Below are 22482 nucleotides of genomic sequence, written 5' to 3'. Positions count from 1 at the left end.
AAAGATCGAAAATCCTGCATGCCACCATTAAGACCCAGTGAGGCCAAAAAAATTAATTAATAAACATTTTTAAAAACTGGCCCACTATTGCCCTCCCTCTACCCATACTCTTGCTATGTGATTTTCCAGCTTCTCTCATCAAGAGGAGTCTATTTCCCCTGCTTTTGAATCTGACTTGCTTTGGCCAATAGGATGCAGCCTAAGTGACCACTCAGAGCCTAAGCCTCAAGAGGACTTGCACATCTCTGTGCATTCTCTGTGCACATCTCTGTGCATTGGAACACTTGCTTGAGCCAGCTGGCTGGAAGAAGAGAGTCATATGACCCTTTCACTCCCAACCAGCATGCAGCCAAGCCCCAGAGGCAGAGCTACCTAGCTGACTTGGGGCTGACCACAGATGCTTAAAGGAAAACAGAATTCCTAGTCCAAACTGTCAACTGGAAAAGCACGGGCTGAGTAAATGATTGTGATTTTAAGCCACCAGATTATGGGTTGCTTTGTTGCAAGTAGAAGTTAGCTGATAGAAAAGCTAACCAATACTCTACAGATGGATTCCATTGATTCTCCCTTCATCTCCTTTCTGCCCCTTATCAATCCCAAGGAACAAATGAGTCAATGTCCAGGTTTGATTTGCAACAGGAAAGCTTTATTAGGAAATTGAGATAAGGCAGGGAGTGGGGTCATCCCCAAACCAGACAGAAGGAGAGAGTTCTCCCCAACCCTCCCAGAGGAAGGACCCAGTGGACAGCCAGAGGCACACATGCCCAGTGAGCCCCTTCCCAAATGGGTCTCAGGGCTTGTTGCCAGCTATTCCCAGTGTTGCAATGCAATGAACAGGCTTTATCCAGAGTCTGCCCATCTGGGGGATGCTCAGCTGGGGTGGGGCTGGGAAAGTTTGCAGGGGCTCTAGTATCGTGTCTGGTGGCCTGTGGAGAGACAGAAGAGCGGTGAGAGTGAGAAGAAAGGACGAAAACAAGAGACAGAGAGACTGGGACTTGGAGGAAAGTGGGCAAATGGGGAGCAAGGAGACTGGAGCTCAAAGAGCTGGAGAATCTTGAGATGGAAGGATTCTCCGGTCCTAGTGGCCCCCATTCAATTCCCAACGCTCTGCTGTAATAGCTGGCAGGTGCTCCCCCATTTCTGAGGATGGGGGCCCAGGAGGCACTCCCGTCCTCCATGCAGCAACTTTTGTTAGCGAATCCCTTGCATGTCGAGGGGAAGATGGCCCCAGCCTCTGCCCATAGATGCAGATCCATGGCCCTGCAATGCCACCCAACACACAAAACCACCCTCCAGAGAAGGGCAGATCCCAGGTACCTCTGAGCTAAGCATTACCAGTCATGTTACCCAGCCTTTTGCTACAATTTCACACTAGATTTTTGTTTTACAAGATTCAACATGTACAAGGGGAATCTCTCTGACCTAGAGACCACTTCATCTGTTTGACTCTTTCTTGCCCTTAGACTATTATCTTTGATAATATGTTCCTTTGGACAGTTTCGTCGTATAACTGACTTGTACAACCCAACCACTGACTACAACCCTTGAGACTCTTCTCTGCCTGAACCGTTGCTGACCCAGGTGTCCCCATCCTTGTGATGATGAAAAGTACTGGCCATGGAGCCCCACAGAGCTGATCCCTCATTTCTGAGTTGTTTGACCTTGAGCAAGACATAAGGAACCTCATTTTCCTATCTCTAAAATGGGGATAATAACAATACCCACCTCATAAGGTATGGAGAGAAATGGACAAAATAATACTCCACTTCCAGCTCATTTCCTAGGCTATTGAGACTTAAGTCACATGTAGATGTGATCCCAGCCTCACTTAAGACTCTCTCCAAAATAATGATCAGATCAGAAACAACAGCAAGTCTATGGCACTCACTGGAGATCTCCCTAAAGTCCCACTCTGTTTAGAATATGTATTCCCCAGAGAGGTTCAAAGATATTTTAAAAGGGTGGTAACTTAGCAGCTGACACCTATGCCTCCCCCACCCCACAGCCTTAGAGTTATCCCTTACCTTGTGGGTCACAGCTGCCAGATTTTGAGGAATAGGACTGGGACTGGGATGTCCTTCCACTTCCTCCTCCAGATCCACTTCCTTCTTCACAGCTGCCACCACTTCCTCCTCCAGAGCTACTTCCTCCACCAGCGCTGCCCCCACTTCCTCCCCCACAACTGCCTCCACTTCCTCCCCTGGATCCTCTTCCATAACTGCTTCCACTTCCACCTTGAAATCCACTTCTTTTGCCATCTCCAAAGCCAGTCTGTCCACCTCCATGAGATTCACTGAGAAGCAAAGAAAGCACAGAGATAAAACAGGTGACCCCACATATTTATACACACAAGGATGAACCTGGAGAGAAGGCCTAAAGGTGAGTCCTCCTAAGTCTTCCTCCGGCAAGGCAGAGGACAGAGGCTGGGCTGGCACCACACTTGGGAGGGGAGGGACTTCCTCTCCCTGGAGCAGGGAGCAGTCCCTTCTCTCATTGTTACCATCCTCCTTTCTCAAAGCCCAGAGGCCCTGAGCTTCCCCCTCCTTGGGAAGAAGAAATCCTCAGCCCATCAGACCCTTGTGTACAAGAACTTTCCCAGCTGCTCTATCCAGAAGAACAGAAATAGCATCAGGGATTTAGAACTTCCTAGGAGTGCCACAAAACCCCAGGACACATACAAATCCGCCTGGCCACCATCAAGGAGGCTACAGTAAGTCTTGATTTCCTGCTCCAGCCGCATCTTGGTGCTGAGTAGAAGGCTGTATTCCTGATTCTGGCACTCAATCTCTGCCCGAATGTCAGTGAGCTGGCCCTCCAGGATACTGATCTGACCCTGGATCTGCTGCAATTGGCCAGAGTAGCGGTTCTCCGTGTCTTCCAGGGACTTCTCCAGGGCCGATTTCTAGGGGCAGAGGAGGCACTGAGAAGGCTGCTACCTCATAGCTGGGCTCCCCGTCCTGTCCCTGGGGATCATGTGCTGCTTCCTGTGTGCCCCCCACCCCAGGCAGAGGATCCAGAGCCTGGATACCAACCATGCTGAGCTGAGACTGCAGCTCGATCTCCAACTCTTGGACCGTGTGCCGAAGCTTGGTCACCTCCTTGTTGCTGGACTCCACCTCTTGGCTACAGGTCGTCACTTCTTGCTCAATCTGTCTCATCTGAAACACAAATGCTCATTGAGCAGCTCCCTGAATGGGGAAGGTTCTTCCCCACCGGTCAGCACCTTCACCTTCAGGACCAAGACTGAGCCAAAGCCAAAAGCAAGTCATCTTGAGTTCCGGGCCCCTCCAGCCAGCCACGTTGTCAGTTTCTCTCAATGTTCTGTTTCTGTTTCTCTGTCAGTATGTCTCAGCAGGCTCTAAGACTCTTCACACTTTGTCCTTAAACCACCTTTTTACTTCATTTCAAAGTGCCACCCAAACACTTGCATACACATGTACACACTACAAATCATGTCCTCGTGTGTCCACCTCCACACTAGATGCTGGAGACCCAGGAGGAAGGGAGTCATCAAGGAGCTCAGTGGAGCACTGGGAGCACACTGGATACCTCCACCAGAGCCTGAAAGCACACGGCCTTGTGTAAGCTCCTCATGCTCTGCCTTTGTTCACACACGTCACAAACTCTGAGCTTCTCCAGGGCAGTGATCCTGTGTGGCTCATCTCTGTGACATCAGCACTTCACATGAAACCTGGCACTGGGAAACTACTCGATAATTACACTTGTGGGCAGTGAATGCATGGGAAGGAGGATGACTGAGAAACCCAAGTAGACTCAGAGATGGAGGGGCGGGTGGAAAGGACGGGTAGACGGAGGGAGGGAGAGAAGGTTGAATCAGTGTCCCGCACTGCTCACCTGAGTCTCGTATTGCTGTTCAATGTCGCTTCGGTTCTTGGCACTGAGCTTCTCATAGTCCTCGCGCATTTCATTGAGGATCTTAGTAAGATCCACACCAGGAGTAGCATTCATCTCCACACTGACATCCCCGGTGCTCTGCCCACACAACTGGCTCATCTCCTACCGGGAAGAAGGGGATATGAGGTCAGGGTGGGATGGGATCCTCTCCATCACCTTTCAGCCCTCTCCCTCTGCTCCTCCTGCGGTGCAAAAATGGGATGGGACACAGTTGACAAGTCAAAGCCCAACCACCACCATAGGTTGGGCATGCATGTCCTCTTCGAGAGTAAAGGAGGGGGTGTCTTCCATGCAATGGCCCAAAGCTCCCATCCATCCCCAATTATCCCTGAACTTCTATTTCCCCATCTCCCCAACAAGCCACAAGTAGCCAAGACCCTACTTCCTCATGATTCTTCTTGAGGGCCACCAGCTCCTCCTGCAGAGATTCATACTGCATCTCCAGGTCAGACTTCTGCATGGTTAGATCATCCAGCACCTTTCGCAGGCCATTGATATCAGCCTCCACTGCTTGTCGCAGGCTCTGCTCCATCTCAAACCTGCAGACCAGTCAGGGGTAGGGCATGAGCCAGAGGTCAACAGCCCCCACAGGGAGCTCCAGAGTACTAGGGGCTGGAGGAAGGAAGGATGACAGGAGAAGGAGGAGAAGTAGGACTCACTTCATCCTGAAGTCATCCATAGTCATGCGACTGTTGTCAATGTCCACTAAAATCTTGTTGTTTTCCACCGTGATCTGCACAATCTATAAAAGAGGAGACAGCACAGAACCCAGGCACCCCTGCTATGACCCTCTTCTGGGAGGCAAAAGCCTAGGCAAAGCCATAGGAGATGAGGAGCCCATCCAGGAAGATGCCCAAGAGGCAGGAGGGGCTTCCAAAAGCTGGTATGTGGCACAGACTCCTCACAGCCTTCAGCAAGGATGTTCAGTGTGGCCTTCATTCATTCATTTAACAAATATCTTAATATCTACTGCAAAGGGCACTGTGAGAGTTAGAGATCAATGAGATACAGCTCCTCAGGGAGCTTGGTTGACTGCCAATACCAGAATATCCTAGAAGAGTTCAAGGAAAAGACAGTTGATTTATGGTTACAGGAGATTAAGAAATGCTTCAGGGAGGAGGTGGCAATTGAATTGATCTCTGAAGGATGACTAAAGAAGAGGTTTGGGATAGAATAAACAAGATATCCAGAGGCTGTTCATCAGAAGGTGTGAAGGCAAGGGAAACAGGTGGGAACAGCAAATTAGCTAGATTATGAGCTCCTCAAGGGCAGAGACCACACCTGAGACATTACTATGCTTGCCCAGAGCAACAGTGAGAGCACTCAGCCTCTAAGTTGAGTGGATAGACGGACATGTGGATGGATGGATGGACGGATGGGTGGATAGATGGATTGATGGATGGATAGGTGATATCTACCCTCAGAGTTCTAGATCTTCTCCACATTTTGACCAGCTAGAATGCATATCTGGATCCAACCAAACTGGAAAAATCAAGACAGGTCCCTAGAAGAGCCCAGAAAAAGTAGGAAGGGAGAGATAAGATGTCTAGTTTTCTTTACTTGAAAGCTTTGAACTCTCAGGGGCTAAGAGAAGAGACAGGCACAGATGGCCCTCTCTCATGTGCCTGTTTTGGACAGCAGCACTCTTATCTCTTTTGTTTCCCCCAAGATTGCAGAAATTTTAAACCAACAGGTGCCTGAGAGCTAGTCTGCCCACTCTGTTTGTTAAATGGATAGGAGAATAGGCCTGGAGAGGACATCAGGCTTCCCAGGGTCACACAGTGAATTGGCGGCAGACCCAGTAACAAGTTGCCCCGTTGCTATGCTCCCTCCACGCTACTTCTGCATGCCCCACATGAGACAGGTCAAGAACTGTTTCTGATAAAAATTCAAGTTTCCATGGAATCTAAAATATAATACTATGAAGCAGGAACAGGATCACAGACATAGAAAACAGACCCAGTGGTTATCAAGAGGGAGGGGGATGAGGGAGGGATGGAGCAGGAGGCTGGGGTTAGCAGATGTAAGCTTTTATAAATAGAAAGGATAAACAAAAAGGTCTTAACTGGGTAGCACAAACTATATTCAATAGCTTATGATAAACCATGAAGGAAAAGAATATTTTAAAAAGGAATGTACATATGTATATATAACTGAATCCCTTTGCCATAGAGCAGTAATTAACACAACTTTGTAAATCAGCTATAGCTCAATTAAAAAATTCTTTTTGAAGTTAAAGTTTGCAAAAGATGAATTCTCTGGCTATCGTGTAAGTTAGAGTCCAGCATCTTGCCTTTGTGAGGGAAATAAAGCATGTGAGTGAGCGACTGTACATATAGGTGTGAGAGATAGACAGAGTTTTGAGTTTCCCCGGCCTACCTGGTTCTTCAGATCTTCGATGGTATCATAATAGCCAGAGTAATCCTTCTTGACATTCTTGGGCCCTTGCCTGTCATACCAGTCCCGGATCTTAGTCTCCAGGTCAGCATTTTCCTCCTCTAGTTTCTGCACCTTATCCAAGTAGGAGGCCAGCCGGCTGTTAAGTTCCTGCATGGTGGTCTTCTCATCAGCAGGCAGGATGCCAGCATCTCCACCTCCAACAGCACCTCCAAAGCCCCCAAGCCCCCCAAAGCCTCCAACAGCACCACCAATGCCACCCCCAAAGCCCCCAAGCCCCCCAAAGCCTCCAACAGCACCACCGATGCCACCCCCAAAGCCCCCGGATCCCCCAAAGCCTCCAACACCAGCACCAAAGCCACCCCCACAGCTCCTGGAACCTCCACCAAAGCCACCAGTAAAACTCCCAACACTAAAACCACCCCCAGACCCTCTGCCATAACTGGAGACGAAACTGCCACCACCTCCCCTCCCACAGGCCCCAGAGCTGCCCACGCCATAGCTACTGGTAGAGCTGAACTGGTTCCCCCCTCCTCCAGCTCCTGAGGAGCTAAAGCGGCTTGAGGAGGATCTAGAGCTGCCCCCACAACCCCCGCCGCCACTCCTGCGGCTCCTGCTGGACGAAGAGAACTGTCTGCAACTCATGGCGCTGCCCAAGGATGAAAGCAGTCGTAGGAGTGCTGTGGGCTCTGGAGCCAGGATGCAGAGCTGTCACTGAGGCTGCCTACTTATATCCCTAGTGGATGGTGGCACGCCTGGGTGTGCCCGCTGTCAGCCCCAGTCGCCCCCAGACAGACTCCAAAGGAGGTCTGGGACTCGGGAGGTGGCCGGGCTGCCCCAAGCCACCCCAGGCTCAGCGTCCTTTGGTGACTGCCTGAAGGCAGCCCAGCCTTTCTCCATTGTGTAGGGTAATTTGATGACTGTTAGGCTGTCAGGGGCACCATAAATCAGTTCTGCTGCCAAGGGGGTGACCTAGATCCTGGAGTTTGGTCTCCACTGGCCTGACAGCAGTGCTGAGACTTGGTCCCTCTGCGATAGAAATCCCCACAACAGAGTCACCTCCGCGATTGATGATCATTATGGTCTGCACCTCTCTCTGCTCCTACTTGGCGCCCACTGTGCGTGAGCTGGGGCCGGGGTACCAAGGAGTTATTATAGAGGATGGAGGGGCTACCTGTGTGGGTAGAAAGTTCCAGGCCTCAAGGAACCCCAAACTGATGGGGAGCCCAGTCCTTGCTCTCAGGGTCTCCATCTGATGGAAGAGATGAGTGGCATGGCAGAAACACTGAGACAGTAACAAAGCAATGTGCCCCCAGCACTTGGAAGTGGCAAGCAGAGCTCACACGAAGGACTTGGGAGAACGGACTGAATTAACTAAGCAGTGTTGATACAACCTGACCTTCGAGCAAGAAGGCAAGTGGCTCGAGCATCCTAGTCCTTCAGCAAGGCCAGCAATGGATAGGAAATTGACCAGTATAGGTGTCTAGCCTATACTGAGCCCTGGGAAGGATACTGAGATGTAGGACTTATCCTGCCCTTCTGGAATGTACAAGCCCCTGTCCCTGGCAGAAAGTCGGAGTATATTCTGGTGAGCAAGGCCAGAAGAGCGTAGGAGAGAAGGCAGCGGGCTCTGGGACCAGACTACCTGAGCTCAACCCCAGCTCCGTGCTCACTAGCTGTGTGACTCTGGAAAGTTACTTGACTACTCTATGTCTCCATTCCCTCTTCTATAAAATGATGACATTAGTAGCCCATCTCCTAGTAAGAGACACAGGCCTGAAAATGTTAGACTACCTCTTCTCATTCAGCCCCCCCAAGTCCCTATCCACTCCAACCCCACCTGGACCTTTGCCACCAACTCCTGGCTCTTCTCAGGCCTTCTGACTCCTTCTCCACACAAGAGGCAGAGTGGACTTTCCAACCCTTGTCTGACCATCACTGACCTCCCTTCACCCCCAAGATAATGTTCACATTCCTGGTTTTCAAGGCTCATCCTGATCTTTCATTCTAGCCCCATCTCTCCTGCTTCCCCAGGACCCCTAACTAAACTATACAATGCTCCCACACACCCTGCATGCTTTGGAGAATGCTCAGCTTGCAGATCCCTCCAATTGAGGTGTTCCTCCCTGTCTTTTCCACCCAGAAAACTCCCGCTCGTCTTTGGTGACCCACCTGTGTGCCCTCTCTTCTGTGAAGCCTTCCTGGGTTCTCTCCATCTGGTTTACACTTTGCTCCATTACAGTTTCCACAATGTTTCTCTGTGCCCCGCCATCCCCACCCCACGTGAGTAATATAAACTCCTCTATGCCTCCGCGGCTCATCTTGAACTTGATCCTGTGCCTAGCACCAGGTCTGGTCCAAGTAGGATCCCAACAAATTGAATGAAGGGAAGATAACCAGCTCCAGGTAGGAAATGCTAAGAGCCTAAAGAAGAGCTAAACGTAAGAAGAGAGAAGCTAGCATCATCAACAATGACCTCTAGAAGAGACAATGACCTCTGCGCTGCAGCTAAAAAGGCTTTCAGAAACGACCAGTGTTTCCTGAGATGCTTTTAGGTAATGTATGGAGGCTGTGTTGAATAATATAGTAAATCATTTGGTGAAAAAAAAAAAAGATTTCCTTTCTCAATTTCCCAAACTTTTGCTCAGTCAAGGAGAAAACCTCAGACCCTAAGCCCTCTTCAATATCCTCCCTTCTTGACAATCACACTGTTTAATAAAACCAAAACCAGCCTTAGACCCAGAACTTTTAGGAAGCAACAGTATCTAGCTAGACATTAAGTATTTATTTGTATCATTTCCTTTTATTTCTGGTAAGTGATTCTGATTTCCATTTTTTGGTAGTAATACAGACTCTCCTTCATAACATGAATGTGGGCTAAGTCGCTTCAGTCATGTCTGACTCTTTGCAACCCTAGGGACCATAGCCCGCCAGGTTATGGTCCTCTATCCATGTAATTCTCCAGGCAAGAATACTGGAGTGGTAGTCATGCCCTTCTCCAGGGTATCTTCCTGACCAGGGATCAAACCCAGGTCTCCTGCATTGCAGGTAGATCCCTTACTATCTGGGCCACCAGAGAAGCCCATTCCTTCATAATACATCTTTGTTGAAATGAAAGGTGAGCTTTGATGCACCAAAATGCACTAAATAAATGACTAGGGCTAAATACGTTAAATAAAAGATTAAACAGATAATACAAAAAAGTATTGAAGGCATTTTGTGAATGCCTGACACCTGGGAAACTCTTAGACTAAGCTTGGTGGTGAGAGTGTTGGCTGTCAACCTTTCCCCAGGCTCCCACCAAGCTCTGCCAGTGAGTCCAGCATCTACCTGCAACATGCCTGGAGACCTGGGAAGACCGTATCCCAGGCCTGGGCCTGCTTCTATCGTCCTTTCTTCCTCCTCCCCCATCCCCATTCTGATGCTGCCACTCCATGATGGAAGCCTCAGGTCCCGGGTGACCTAGCTGGATGGAGGAGAGTTTGGGCAGAAGCAGGGGGAGCAGTCGAGGGAACAATCAACAGCATAGTGCCTCTGGGGCCCTGCATGTCCATTCTCTGCAAATTCAGTCATGTTGGGGGATCCTAAGGACCCAGGTCTGTCTCTATCAGGGTAGCTGAGACCAGCCTGGCTGACCAGATGCTCCCAGCTGGGGCACCCCTGCTCAGCTGACTCAGTGAGAAATGGCCTCTTTCCAGCCCTAGTCCCAAGCCCACCAATCCCTGCCCTCAGCCACCTCCTCGATTTCCTGCCCTCCAAACATGCCCTGACTCTTGTTCAGCTCCGAATAGCAGGTCCCCATCCTTAGACTCTCACTGCAGCTGCCCAGGGAGACTGCCCCTGGGGACCACTGCACAGCCAGCTCTCTCCCCTCCCAGGGCCAGAAGAGGACTTAATGGTTTATTTGCTCTGGATTGCCTGTCTAACCTGAGTCTCCCTTGACTTTTGAACTTACATGGCAGATTCTCTGCCCGCATGGAGGAAACCCTGGTCACTGCCTGCTCCCCTCTCTTCGTTGAGAGCTAAGAGGGCCGGGGTCATCCTCCCACATCTGGCCATCCCCGCACATCGGCTCCAGTATCTACTTTTCTCCCCCAGCCTGCCTCTGTTCTCAGTCCTGGCTCTCCCCACTGGAGCTCGGAGGGGCAGCGGGCTGGAGAGAGGAGATGCCTCCCAGTTCAGCATCCCTATCCCCAGGGCCTTGGCCTCAGTTTCCCCATGAGAAACTGCTCTGAGCAGAGTTGTCAGGGGCCAGAAAGATGGTGTGTGTGAGGCCTTTATCTGGAGGAGCCTCTCCATGAATGCCCACCACTCCCCATGTGTAGCTCTGCTCCCCACATCTGCCAATCCTCTCCACATCTGGCCCTGCCTCCAGTACAAAGAGGAGCTTGCAATGCTGGACACCTCCTATGGCCCAGAAATGAGGTCCCACTCCTCGGCACCTGGGGGCCATCCTTCGCCCTCTCCCGAGCTCTCTGAGTGGCCCAGAGAACCAGAGCGGGCCAGGTGGGGTCAGAGATGAAGAAGGCTGGCAGAGCCCTGGTCTGAGCAAGCCATTTCTCCAAGGCCATATGACATGGCTCACTCCTCTACTCTCTCAGGGCTCGGGGGCTGCCTTCTGGGTTCACCTCCAACACCCACCGTGGGAAACCTCCAAAGCGTGAACAGGGAGCGGTGCACGGGCAGCTCAGGACACCCCGGCGTCCGAGACCCGGGCAGAGTCAGCTGCCTCTGCAGCCCCCTGGGCAAGGCTGCAGCCAGGCCCACAGGGAAGCCAGCAGCCACGGTGCCCCCCGTGCCCCCGGCGCTCCAAGCAGAGCATGGAGCGGAGGGGCTTCGAGGACTCAGGCAGACAAAGGCACAGAGAAGGACCACACAGTCCCAGCTACGAGGTGTCCCCAAAGGGCGGAGGGGATGGGGACTTAGGGGACGAGGTCAGCCTTCCTCTGACCACAGGGACCCCACTGCTTGCCTGCAACCAGCTGCTCACACCTCCCACTTGCTCCCCCCAACTTGCTGTCTGTCATGGGGCCCAGGTGGGGCCCCAGGAGGGCCCTGAGTCATCAGGTAGCTGGCTGCAGGGGGAAGGAGGGCAGGCGTGGTGCATGGGCCCGCCCCTCCATTAGCCACCTAAGCAGGGCCAGGGCGCCTGCACCTCTGTCAACGCTCAGTCTTTACTCACACGTTAGGCGCCTGCCACCACCCCACCCAGCCAGACTTCCCCTTCTCCAAGACCAGTGGGCATGGACAAGAGCAGGGGATGCGATAGGCTCCTCCCCTGAGCCTGGACACCCCAGGCTTGTGTCTGCAAGGACACGCCCAGCAGAAGAGTTTTAAGGACACTGGCTTTGGAGCCGGACAGTTCTGAGTCCAAAGCCAGGTTCTTCCACTTACTTGGGGAAGCAGTCTCCCTTCTCTGGACCTCAACTTCCTCTCTGTGAGTTTGGATTCATCCTTTACTGAGCACCTACCCTGTGTCAGATGTCCTACTGGGTGCTAGGGATGAGGTGATGAAGTCAGACAGAGCCCCTACCTCCTTAGGCAGCTATGGGCTAAAACAGACTCTCAAGGATAAATGTACCATGCAAAACTGGGCTGAGTACTGTCAGCAGGAAAATGGGGTACACATAATGGCAGTGTGGCCCAGCTGGGGAGATTGGGGAGCATCTCCCTGAGGAAGAAACCCTTGAGTGAAGGGTGAGTGCAAGAGAGCCAGCGGAAGAGCGTCCTGGGGGTGGGGATGGCCTGCGAGGGGGCAGAGCATGTGCAAATGTCCTGAGGTGGGCAGAAGAAAAGCAACTGCAAGGACAGAAGACCAGTGTGGACAAAAAGTGGTGAGCTGTCAAGTAAAGGATTTGGATGGTAAAAAAAAAAAAAAAAAATACTTCTGACTTCCCCAGGCTGCTGTGAGGCTCGAGAACTAATCTTGTAAAGCTCTGGGTGTGAATCTAGCACCCAGAGGGACATTTCCTGACTGTCAGTGGCAATGTGTCCACCCCCGACTTCCCCTTGGACTATGTGGATAACGAGTTCTCAGTCTTCTGACTCATAAGTCCATCCTCCTAGTCTGTTGAGTCCCCTTTCATCTGTGCTAAGTGGGGCTGGGAGAAGGGCACACAAAGGTTGGAGGAGTGTGGTTTCTTCTATGAAAGCACCTCCAGGGCTCCAGGTAAGACTCCCGTTGCTCTGCTTGCCCTGTTCGTATTTAACCATCAGAGTCATTTTATAAGGTAGGTACTAATTTCACAGTCATTTTACAAGTGAGCAAACTAAGGCTCAGAGAGGGTATGTAACATGGTTACAGTCACAGAGCTAAACCCGGAGGTGTAGCAGGTTTGTCCTACAGTGAGTGGGAGCTAAGATGAGCTAAGATGAGCCCGGGGCTCCCTCTCTCCACCCCCAGCCTCCTCACTTTATCTCTCTCCTTGTTCAGTCTGTCTCAGTTCATCCTTAGGTTTCCCCACACCTAGAACAGTAAGCTTCAGTGAATACCTACGATTGAGTGAATGAACAAGTGAGCCTCTCTACCTATTCCTAGCCCAGGGCCTTCACTGTCTTGTCTTCTTCTGTTTTCCTTTCTCTCTGACTCTTCTCTCTCTCTCTCTTCCCACACACCGTGCTCTCTTTCTCTCTGTCTATATGCATGTCTGTTTCTCTCCATCTCTCTGTGTCTCTTTTCACCCCGTCTTCATCAGAATACCTCAAAGGAAAAAGGCTTTCTTTCCCAGTCCTGCCCTACAGCTGCTAGCACTGCACCGGGAAGCCCATCGGGAAAGTGCTGGCCCAGCAAAGGGCAGCTCTCGGATTGGTGCTTGCTCCGTGTCTGTCTGAATCTGGGCATTGCCCTGGAAGTCCTGCGTAGCCCCTGTCCCCTTTGTGGCAGCATCCAATCTCAGTGAGGATCAGGTCAGAACCTCGGGACCACCAGCCTCCTGGGTTTCAGTCTTCCTTAGAGCTGCCTCCTCCAACACCAGCCTGTAGAACTAGTTAGCTACGTTATCCAAACCAGATTGTCTGTGGCTGTGAGGATGAGCCCTTCACCTGATCAAATAACCACAGGGAGATAAGCCTCTTGTTGCCTGTAGTGGCTCCTGGACATGTTTGAGGTCTTTTCACAACAAAAAGAGCCCCCCAGAGACTTCCTTGGCGGCCCAGTGGTTGAGAATCTGCCTTCCAATGGAGGGGACACAGGTTTGATCCCTGTGGGAGAACTGTTGATAGAATCACGCATGCTGAGGAGAAACTGGATCCATGTGCCACAATTAGAGAAAAACACATGTGCCACAACTAAGATCCGATGTGCCAAATAAGTAAATAAATATTTAGGGGAAAATAGCCCCCCCCCATCCTAAAGGGGACCCAGAATTTCCCAAAATGGAAACCCAAAATGGACCTTTTCCAATTAAAAAAAAAAAAAAAACCTGGAGTCAGCTAGGAGAAATAAATATTGGTGCCATTGGGCTCTCAGCTTCATCCTGAGAGACAGAAAACAGAATAGGAATGAGCACAAGCCTGGGGGAGCAGGGCTGGGCTCGGCCACTCACAGTCCTGTGACCTGGAGCAAAGCTGCTGTGCCCCAAAGAGGAGGCGGCTGGAGGAGCCGGCTTTGCAGCCCTTCCCACATCGCCCTCTGTGTTCTGAGGACAGAGAGATGTCCACTCCTTCCTAATTGCTCTGGGGAAAGTGGAGGCGGAGAGGCCAGGCGGCCCGGGACTCTGAGAGGCAGTTCCTGCTGCCTCCACTAGACTGCGCTATGGAGTCGCTCGCCAAGTTCCCCATCATCTAGACACAGGGTGGCGGTGGGGCAGGCGGTCTTGCCTTCCTGAGAGTAAATGGCCCAAGTTTTCAGCTGGGTATCTGTGGTGTCAGGGCCTGTGGACGAGAGCACTGGTCAGCAGCTGGCCTCAAGGTGTGGGCTCCACTTTTCCCAGTGGGATGTGATAGGGTTGAGGGATGCACATCAGAGGAGAGTGGGCTCCATGTGGGCCTCTGAGATGGCTACGGAGGGTGGGGCCGCCTCAAAACCCACTGCTTGACTTCCTCCCCTTCCACTTCTGAGCCTGCTCTCTGTCAGGCAGCCCCCTGTTCCAGCTTTAAGTCAAACAAACCTGATTCCCTCCAAAGAGTAATGGCAGCCCCTACAGAGAAGATGCTAGCCCCACCACAGCCAGGTCTAAGAAATCTCACATTTCTATATTGCTCAAAAGCAGACCTTCCTTGGGAGTGGAAACTAATCCAGCACCACCTCCAGGCCAGTGATGTCCCAAGAATCTTCACACAGTCCTCGCCCTTGACTGTGGATATGTTTTGCTCTCTGTCCTCCTGTTGTGGACCACTCCCCCGACTCCATGCCAATTGAACCTGTTGCCCAGCTGGGAACACAGGTCTTCAAGGTCCAGCCTCCCCAGGGGTGTCACCCAGCCCCTCCCCACCAGGGCCTTGTCACTTTTAGGGCCATAAAACCACCTCTTCTCAATCTCCAAGGAAGAGCCTTGAAACCTTTCTCCTCCCTGAATCGTCCCCTCATACCTCCAAAACTCTGCTGCTCACCTCCAGAATGCCCCACCCTCACCCAGAGATCACCCCGGATCAACCCTTTTTAGAGCAACACTCAGGTAAAAAGACATCCTGGAGCTTATGGCCTCTCTTTCCTGAGGTGAAGATGAGGTCAAAGAAACCAACATTACTTCATTCCTTTTCCTAATAACTCACGCTCTTACACTTCCATTTTATAGAGCCCCAACTATGTGCCAACCACAATGCTAAACTCGTTCCTGCATGAGATCATTTAATCCTACATGGACTTAACACAGTGAGGGTTTTCGTTCCCCATTTTGCAAGAAAGAATCTTGCCCAGATTCTAGTCAGTGTAGGAGCTGCGACTCCAGCTCAGGATGTCTGATTCTAGCCGTGTCTTTTAGCTCATTTGCCTTCAAAGACTGCCTTTAACCCAAGTCCCACCCTGACTCCCCCTTGAAGCTTCATTCATGCAGCCAAATGAATGAGCTGTTGAAATTGACACAGTGACTAGTTAACTTTTTCCTACCTTGGGGCAATGAGCCCTACCCACCTCTGGAATCTCCACTACTCACTCAGGTATGGTCCTCTCCTTCCTCCTTCTTCTCCAGCCCTCCAAAAAGAGAGGAAAAAAGACAATCCCCCTCAGAGGAGGCTCCTGCAACCCTGCCTCTTGAAGCACATTCAGTCACTCGATTCCCAAGAAAACTCTAAGAAGCAGAGTTCACCATGCTTCTTGGAGCATGGAGCTAATTCAAAAGAGACCCAGGGTTCAAAATCAGCCCATCTGTTCCCAAAGCCTCTAAAAATACCCTCATTATGGAAAAGAGTCACCATGCACAAGTTCACACAGCCGTGCTCTGAGCTGGCAAGGTGCCGGGCACTGTGGTAAAGGTCTGACATGTGAATTTTCACAACAAAGTCCTGGGGTAGATACTCTTATTGTGCCCAACTTACTGATGTGAAAACTGAAGCTTGGAGACACTAATCCACTTGTTGTTTATCAACTAAAGGCAGGCAGGATGAAGACCCAGCTCTGGAGGCAAGAACAGGTGGAATGGAGGGAGACAAAACTCTTAGTGAAACATAGAAACTTACTGGGTTCATGGACCTCCACTGATGAGCTTTAGGGGAACTGTGAATCTCATAAATTATATGCAAATGTATGTATGCTTACTGGGGGTGGGAAGAGATCTATAGTTTTTAATATACACTCAAAGAAGTCCCTAAAGACCAAAATGTTAAGAATCCCTAACCTAGCATAGTGCCTGGCACTGCAAAAGGCACTCAATAATATCTGTTGAATTAATGAATAAGTAAATAGAGGGGTGAGTAAATGAATGAATGTTCCAGGAGACGCCACATATGACCTGGTACACACATTATCTTCTGCGGTGGTGAAAGCAATCCTGGGACCTGAGCCCAATCTTCCCCCAAGTTCTTTCTCCCAGTCCCAGAGGCCACAGCCAGGTGCTCTGACAGCTCCCAAGAGATGCCTCCCCCGCATTCTCCCCACCTCCACTCCTGTCAATGACCAGGCAGAGACAGGAGTTGTGCAACTCAGATAATGAAGCTTTATTGATTGCTGGAAGGGGCAAGGGTGAAACAGGGCTCACGAGACAAGTGCTTGGGGGAGGAGGGGACAGGAGAAGGGATCCCCCAAGGAAATCTGTGTCCACTTGGGGGGCTTTCTAGGTGTGAGCAGTGCAGAGAAGCCTTAGTTCTTGGTGCGAACGATCTGCTCGTGTGTGGACACCACCTTGCCGTCGTGCACGTCCACGACTTTGGTGCGAACCTGGCGACTGGAGGATACTAGGGAAGAGAGAAGAGAGAGCGTTACTAGTGGTGGGTGGCAATAGAGAAATCAGGAGCACAGAGGCCAAGGAGCCCAGAGCACTTAAATGAACCATCTCCCTACTGCCCTGTCCCCTGATTACCGCCTCACCCACTGCTCTTACTCTGGCACTGATATTATCAACACATTTCTTTTAGACTAGAGCGCCCTAAGGTCAGGGAGTCTGTGTCCTCAGATTGGAATGTCCTAATAACTGAGATCAAAATGGTTCTGTCCAGATCCGCCCAAATGGACCGGCCTTGGTGGGAAGACCATGTGGGGCTCTGTCCATGGTGTTAACTATGGGACCCTAGCTCAACACCTCCAGAAGCCCCTATTTAACATCCTAGACCTGCTGGGAGACAGGCGGTGGTCCTGAGTTCAGACTAGATGAGGAGGAAGGCCTTACCATCTCTGGATGACTGAGAGCCAGAGGAGAACTGGGAAGAGGAGAGACTGTGAAGACAGAAAAGGGCGAAGATCATTAGACACCGCGGTGGAGGAGTGGGTGATCATTGGGGGACAGGACAGGAGTTCCAGGCACTCACTGGGCGTCCTCGCCTTCCAGCAGGCGGCGGTAGGTGGCGATCTCCTGCTCCAGCCGGGTCTTCACGTCCAGCAGGATCTTGTACTCCTGGTTCTGCTGCTCCATCTCGCAGCGCAGCTGGGCCAGCTGCTCTTCCACGCTGCCGATCAGCTCCTGGATCTGGGCCAGCTGCATGCAGTAGCGGCCTTTGGTCTCCTCCAGGCTGTTCTCCAGAGATGCTTTCTGTGAGGGAAGGAAAGAAGATCAGGAATCAGGGAGAGTGGTCTCCCTCCCAGCGGGACCCTGTGCACATACCCCCAGGCCCGGCCGCGCCCCTACCATGCTGAGCTGGGACTGCAGCTCGATCTCCAGGTTTTGCAAGGTGCGCCGGAGCTCCGAGATCTCGCTCTTGCCGCTCTGCACCAGCTCGCTGTTGGTAGCCACCTCGCGGTTCAGTTCCTCTGTCTGCAGAAAAGAAGGCACCGTTTTCACGGGAAGTTCGGGAAAAGGTGTTCCTGGGTCCCTTCCACTCCGAATGCTGCCCACCTTGCTGAAGAACCAGTCCTCGGCATCCTTGCGGTTCTTCTCCGCCATCTTCTCGTACTGGTCGCGCATCTCGTTCAGGATGCGGCTCAGGTCCACGCCGGGGGCGGCGTCCATCTCCACGTTGACGTCTCCGCCCACCTGGCCTCTCAGGGAGTTCATTTCCTACACAACCGATGAACAATCCGTTATGGAGGCCGATTAGAATTCCCCGGTCGGAGGTGTTCCTGGACTGAATGTTGTCTTCAGCCATCTGAATTGCATCTCTTCCCTCCCAGCTAACCCTCTAAGCAGGCTTTTCCATTTAGCTCTCACCTCCTCGTGGTTCTTCCGGAGGTAGGCCAGCTCCTCCTTGAGGCTCTCGATCTGCATCTCCAGGTCGGCCCTGGCCAGGGTCAGCTCATCCAGCACCCTGCGAAGGCCGTTGATGTCGGCCTCCACGCTCAAGCGCAGGTTCAGCTCCGTCTCATACCTGGAATGACCCAAGAGAAATGAGACACCCACCCCAGTCACACTGGTGGTTTTGTTCTCTTCCTCCTTCTGTCCATAGCTGGCCTTCTTGGGTGGTTTATGGAGCCAGTCTTGATTGGCATGGATAGACATAATGCCCATTATTCCTCAGATATGAACATCTGGGGAAGGGGACAATGACAGGAATAAGATAGTTCATTGTGCTGTAGAATTCATGGAGGGGAGGTGCCATATTTCGAAGCCTTCAAATATGAAGGCAAGTACCTCTTGCACTTCAGGGGCAAGTTGGGAAGTGGGGAGTGCCTCTCCCTAAAGCAGTGGCTCCCTAATCTGACTGTGGATCAGAATCACCCAGGTAGCCTATTAAAAATAACTGAATCAGAATCCCAAGGGTGGGGCCCAAGAGTCTTGTATTTTTACAAGTGCCCCAAGGGGTTTGCACACAGCCATCCTGACACTGGCACTCTCTGTTCAGGAACACTGCTCCCAAAATGCCCCACCCAGGGGAGACCGGGTGCTCTGAACCACCACCGCAAACTCACTTGGTGCGGAAGTCATCAGCAGCCAGACGGGCATTGTCAATCTGCAGCACAACATTAGCATTGTCCACAGTGGCTGCGAGGATCTGCAGATGGAAAGGGCACAGGTCATTGGTGGAAAGGACAGTGCTAGCTAGACCTGACTTCAGCCTGCATCAGGCCTTTACCTTCATACTTTTCTTGAATTCACACTACTCCTCACAAGCCTTTGCCATGGCAGCCTAAAGGATAATCCCCATTGGTCCAGCCTTGACTCAGGACTTTGCTGGCTCATGGTCATCAGAATGGATAGAAAGAGCCTTGGCTTTAAAATAAATAGCCCTTGAGTTTTGGTCCTGCTTCTACCACTGACTTGTTGCAAAACCTGAGATGGGTCTCAGAGCCTCAAGTTCCCTGCCACTGAGGAGAATGACCAGGCTCTCCAGACCCCCTTCCTGACCTGAATTCTCCTCTCTGCACAAGCCAGGCCTGCCAGTACTCTGTAGGCACGTGCACTCCTTCTCAAGCCCTCAGAGCACAGGATCTTAAGTGGGGCTTTCCCACAAACTGAGATCCACCTGGCACAGAGGATTCAAAACAGAAGAAGCAAATGGGGGTGGGGGGAGGGTCTCTGGGGATGGACTGAACTCTGGATTGGCTAGAGTTCCCTCCCTCATCATCTGATTTCCCTAATCCCCTCAAAGCATCAGAGCCAGACACCAAGATCAGCAGACTCCTGGGGTGATATGGGAGCAAGGAACAAGAGTCAGATGACACAAGTCCCCCCAGCTCCCCTCCTGTGCAGGGCACGTGAGGTGGGCCACCGCTGATTGTCTCTGTGGGTTTTCCATGCCCTGTTGGTTGTGGGGAGGGGCTGCCTGTGCCAAGACTCATGGAGGCAGCCGCCACAGCCCAGCTAATGAGCGGTTTGGATGTCTAGCCTGGTCCCGTTACAGCCTCGCTCCTCGCCTGGGCTGGAGAACAGATTGCTGCCTCCCAAGCTGGCAGGTGGGGCACAAGGGCTCTAGCCTTGGCTCTGCCATTAATTTGCTATGTGACCTTGGGCAGACAGCCCAAAGCTTCAGCTTCTTCTCCTGTAACTTGTAAGGGTAGGAACCCCTGGTGTCTCATGGGTCTCGAGTCCAGAGAGGTATGAGCCAGGTGGGGAAAGGGAGACCATCTTCTCATAGACCAGCTCTGTTGGGGGCATCTAGAGCCAGAAGAAGGGGATGGAGGCTAGCCTGTCTAAGAATTCAAAGCAATCAATGCTCTGAGCCTCCATTGCTCCTGAGTGAGGTGGCTAGAATGGCACCTCCCGCCGCCTGGCCCACACACCTTGTTCCTCAGGTCCTCGATGGTCTTGAAGTAGGGGCTGTAGTCCTTGGTCTCAGCGGGCCGCTGCCTCTGGTACCAGTCACGGATCTTCACCTCCAGGTCAGCGTTGGCCTCTTCCAGGGCACGCACCTTGTCCAGGTAGGAGGCCAGGCGGTCATTCAGGTTCTGCATGGTCACCTTCTCACTGCCTGCCAGGAGCCCATCACCACCGCCAAAGCCACCTCCAAAACCGCCACCCACGCCACCACCGAAGCCACTACCAAAGCCACCGCCAAAGCCGGCACCGAGGCCACCGCCGTATCCTCCACCGAAGCCGCTGCCCAGGGCCCCGCCAAAGCTGCTGCTGCTGCTGAAACCACCACCATAGCCGCCCCCCAGCCCGCAGGCACCCCCGGAGGAGTAGCGGGAGGAGGAGACGGACAGGCCTCCATAGGCGCTGGGGGCCCGGCAGGAGCCTCCAGCCAGGACGGAGGACATGCGGCTAGAGCCACCACCGATGCCCCCGGAGCTCTTGATGGAGCTGGAGGAGGTGTACTGGCGGCTGCAGGTGGTCATGGTGCCAAGGAGAGAGATGAATGAGCAAGTGAGCGAGTCGGCAGGGAAGAGAAAGGTGCTGAGGTGAGTTAGAAGGATGCCTGGTTTTATACTCCTGGGTAGGGGCGGGCCTGGCATTTTCCATTCCCCTTGGCTTTCATCACCCAGAGGCCAGTGCCAACTCCCAGGCAGATCCCTCCTCTCTTCCACCTCATCATGTCTGTCATATTTTACTGGAAACTCATTGTTCAGGGTGTTTGGGGTTTCTTGTCCCGCCAGGTGTGATTCACAGGAGGAGGTGTGGGCCTGCAGGCTACACTTTCCCTTCGGACCCCGGGAGCACGCGTGCTGGGCTCAGCAAGACGGTGGGAGTGGGGCCTGTGTGCACCATACGCCTGTTGACTTGTTAGTTCCTCATTAACTCAGCCTCTGCCGTCCACTCGGGGGGTGCCCACCACTCCAGGTGGCACCTGGCTGGAGGAACAGCAGCATGGCAAAGTCACAGGGGGCACAGAGATGCCACTCAGCATTACCATCTATAAAATAAGACGAGGCTTTGGGACCCTCCCAGGTCTGACCTGGGCTGTGCCAAGGAGCCTGTCACACTCCTGAAACGTGCCCTGCCAGTAGTCAAGTGGCTCAGGCTTCCACCCCAATGCCCCAGGTAAAGAGAAATCCAGGCAGCTCTCCTCAGCCCTGGGCACAGACCCTAAGGTCCTCCACACACCTGTGGATATGCCCATGGCATTGGCTGCTTAGTCTGGCCGAGGGCAGGTGGGGGTCATGGAAGACTTCGGGAAAGAGCATGGAGTCAGGTGAGTCCTGACTCTGCTGTTTACTCCTGTGTGACCTAGGCCCTGACGCTCCTCCGAGTCTCGGTTTGCTCATCTGTAAAGTGGGCGTAAATACCACCTGCTCAGTCTGGCCACTGACTCTCGGTGGCCACTCTGCCTACTGCAGAGTCAGCTCTGAAAAGACAACGTGACAATGGATGGGAGAGGGTTTTGTAAGTCGAGTCAGGCACAGAGGCTGGGTAGCATTGTTGTAGCCCAGTCTGGGCCCGAGAGAGAGTGGAGCAACACCCCTGGAACAGGAATGGGGGCACCAGGGCACTCAGACAGCCAGGGCAGCCCCATGGAAGGGTCTGGTTCAGGCACCGTTGTCTGACCCCTTGTAGGGTTTTGATGGGTAGAGAAGCGCAGGCATCAGAAAGTGGAGTCAAGGGTCCCCAACTACTGAGGCGCCAAGGGTCAGGAGACTTTTCCAGGGGTCCATCAAGCTCTGCCTCATATGTCTGTATATCGGACCTCAGCCATCTCCCAGACAGCCTCCAAAGGCACCCCTGCAGCCTCACCCTGCCCTCCCACCGCCCCTCTGCCCCACAGACCCCGGCAGGCATGTTGGGAGGAATGTGGTCATGTCTGAGGCTGCCTGACACGTCCCATCTCCCCGGACAGGCCCCAACAACCCCTGCTGGAGGCTCCAGGACTCCTCCTGGATCAACTGCTCCTGGAATGGAAGCAGAGCCTCCCTCTGCCCCCTCCCCAACCGCCACCAAAGCAGAAGTCGGGGAGCCGCCCTCCCCACCCCCACCTGCCGCCACTGGGGCTTAGAAGACAATGCTGAGACAGACACTTGAGGCTGTGGGCTCCCCAAATCTGCCATGCTGAGGACGCTCGAGGATGTGAGTAAGCGAGGGCCCTGCCCCACCCCAACCTCCCCTGACAGACACTGCTAATCTCCTTCCAGAGAATGGTCCCCCACCCCGGCCCAGCCCTACAATTTCCTCAGTGAGAGGCAGCAGGGATTTGGGCTGAAGGAGGAGATCCCTTTGTTAGAAGATGTTGCTGTTGGCTGTGTGGTGGAGGGGTGGGGGTGCTCTCCAGAGAAAC

At 52.7% G+C, this 22482-nt stretch overlaps 2 protein-coding genes across 2 annotated transcripts; both read right to left on the bottom strand.

The window, feature by feature from the left end:
- Positions 1 to 906: 906 nt before the first annotated feature.
- On the bottom strand, positions 907 to 6957 carry KRT9 (keratin 9). Its single transcript, XM_065910890.1, has 8 exons — positions 6295 to 6957; positions 4575 to 4657; positions 4298 to 4454; positions 3856 to 4017; positions 3033 to 3158; positions 2679 to 2902; positions 2025 to 2293; positions 907 to 926 (listed from the first exon to the last, which is right to left on the bottom strand). The coding sequence occupies exons 1-8, from the start codon at positions 6955 to 6957 to the stop codon at positions 907 to 909; spliced, it is 1704 nt and encodes a 567-aa protein (XP_065766962.1).
- Positions 6958 to 16546: 9589 nt separating this feature from the next.
- LOC136149036 (keratin, type I cytoskeletal 14-like) lies at positions 16547 to 20623 on the bottom strand. Its single transcript, XM_065908892.1, has 8 exons — positions 20057 to 20623; positions 18746 to 18828; positions 18048 to 18204; positions 17736 to 17897; positions 17529 to 17654; positions 17212 to 17432; positions 17073 to 17119; positions 16547 to 16641 (listed from the first exon to the last, which is right to left on the bottom strand). The coding sequence occupies exons 1-8, from the start codon at positions 20609 to 20611 to the stop codon at positions 16547 to 16549; spliced, it is 1446 nt and encodes a 481-aa protein (XP_065764964.1). The 5' UTR covers positions 20612 to 20623.
- Positions 20624 to 22482: the final 1859 nt, after the last annotated feature.

This window comes from Muntiacus reevesi, chromosome 18 (genome assembly GCF_963930625.1).
Source record: "Muntiacus reevesi chromosome 18, mMunRee1.1, whole genome shotgun sequence".
Classification (NCBI taxonomy): domain Eukaryota; kingdom Metazoa; phylum Chordata; class Mammalia; order Artiodactyla; family Cervidae; genus Muntiacus; species Muntiacus reevesi.
Note: the sequence above shows the minus strand (reverse complement) of the source record. Positions and strands in the feature narration are given on the sequence as shown.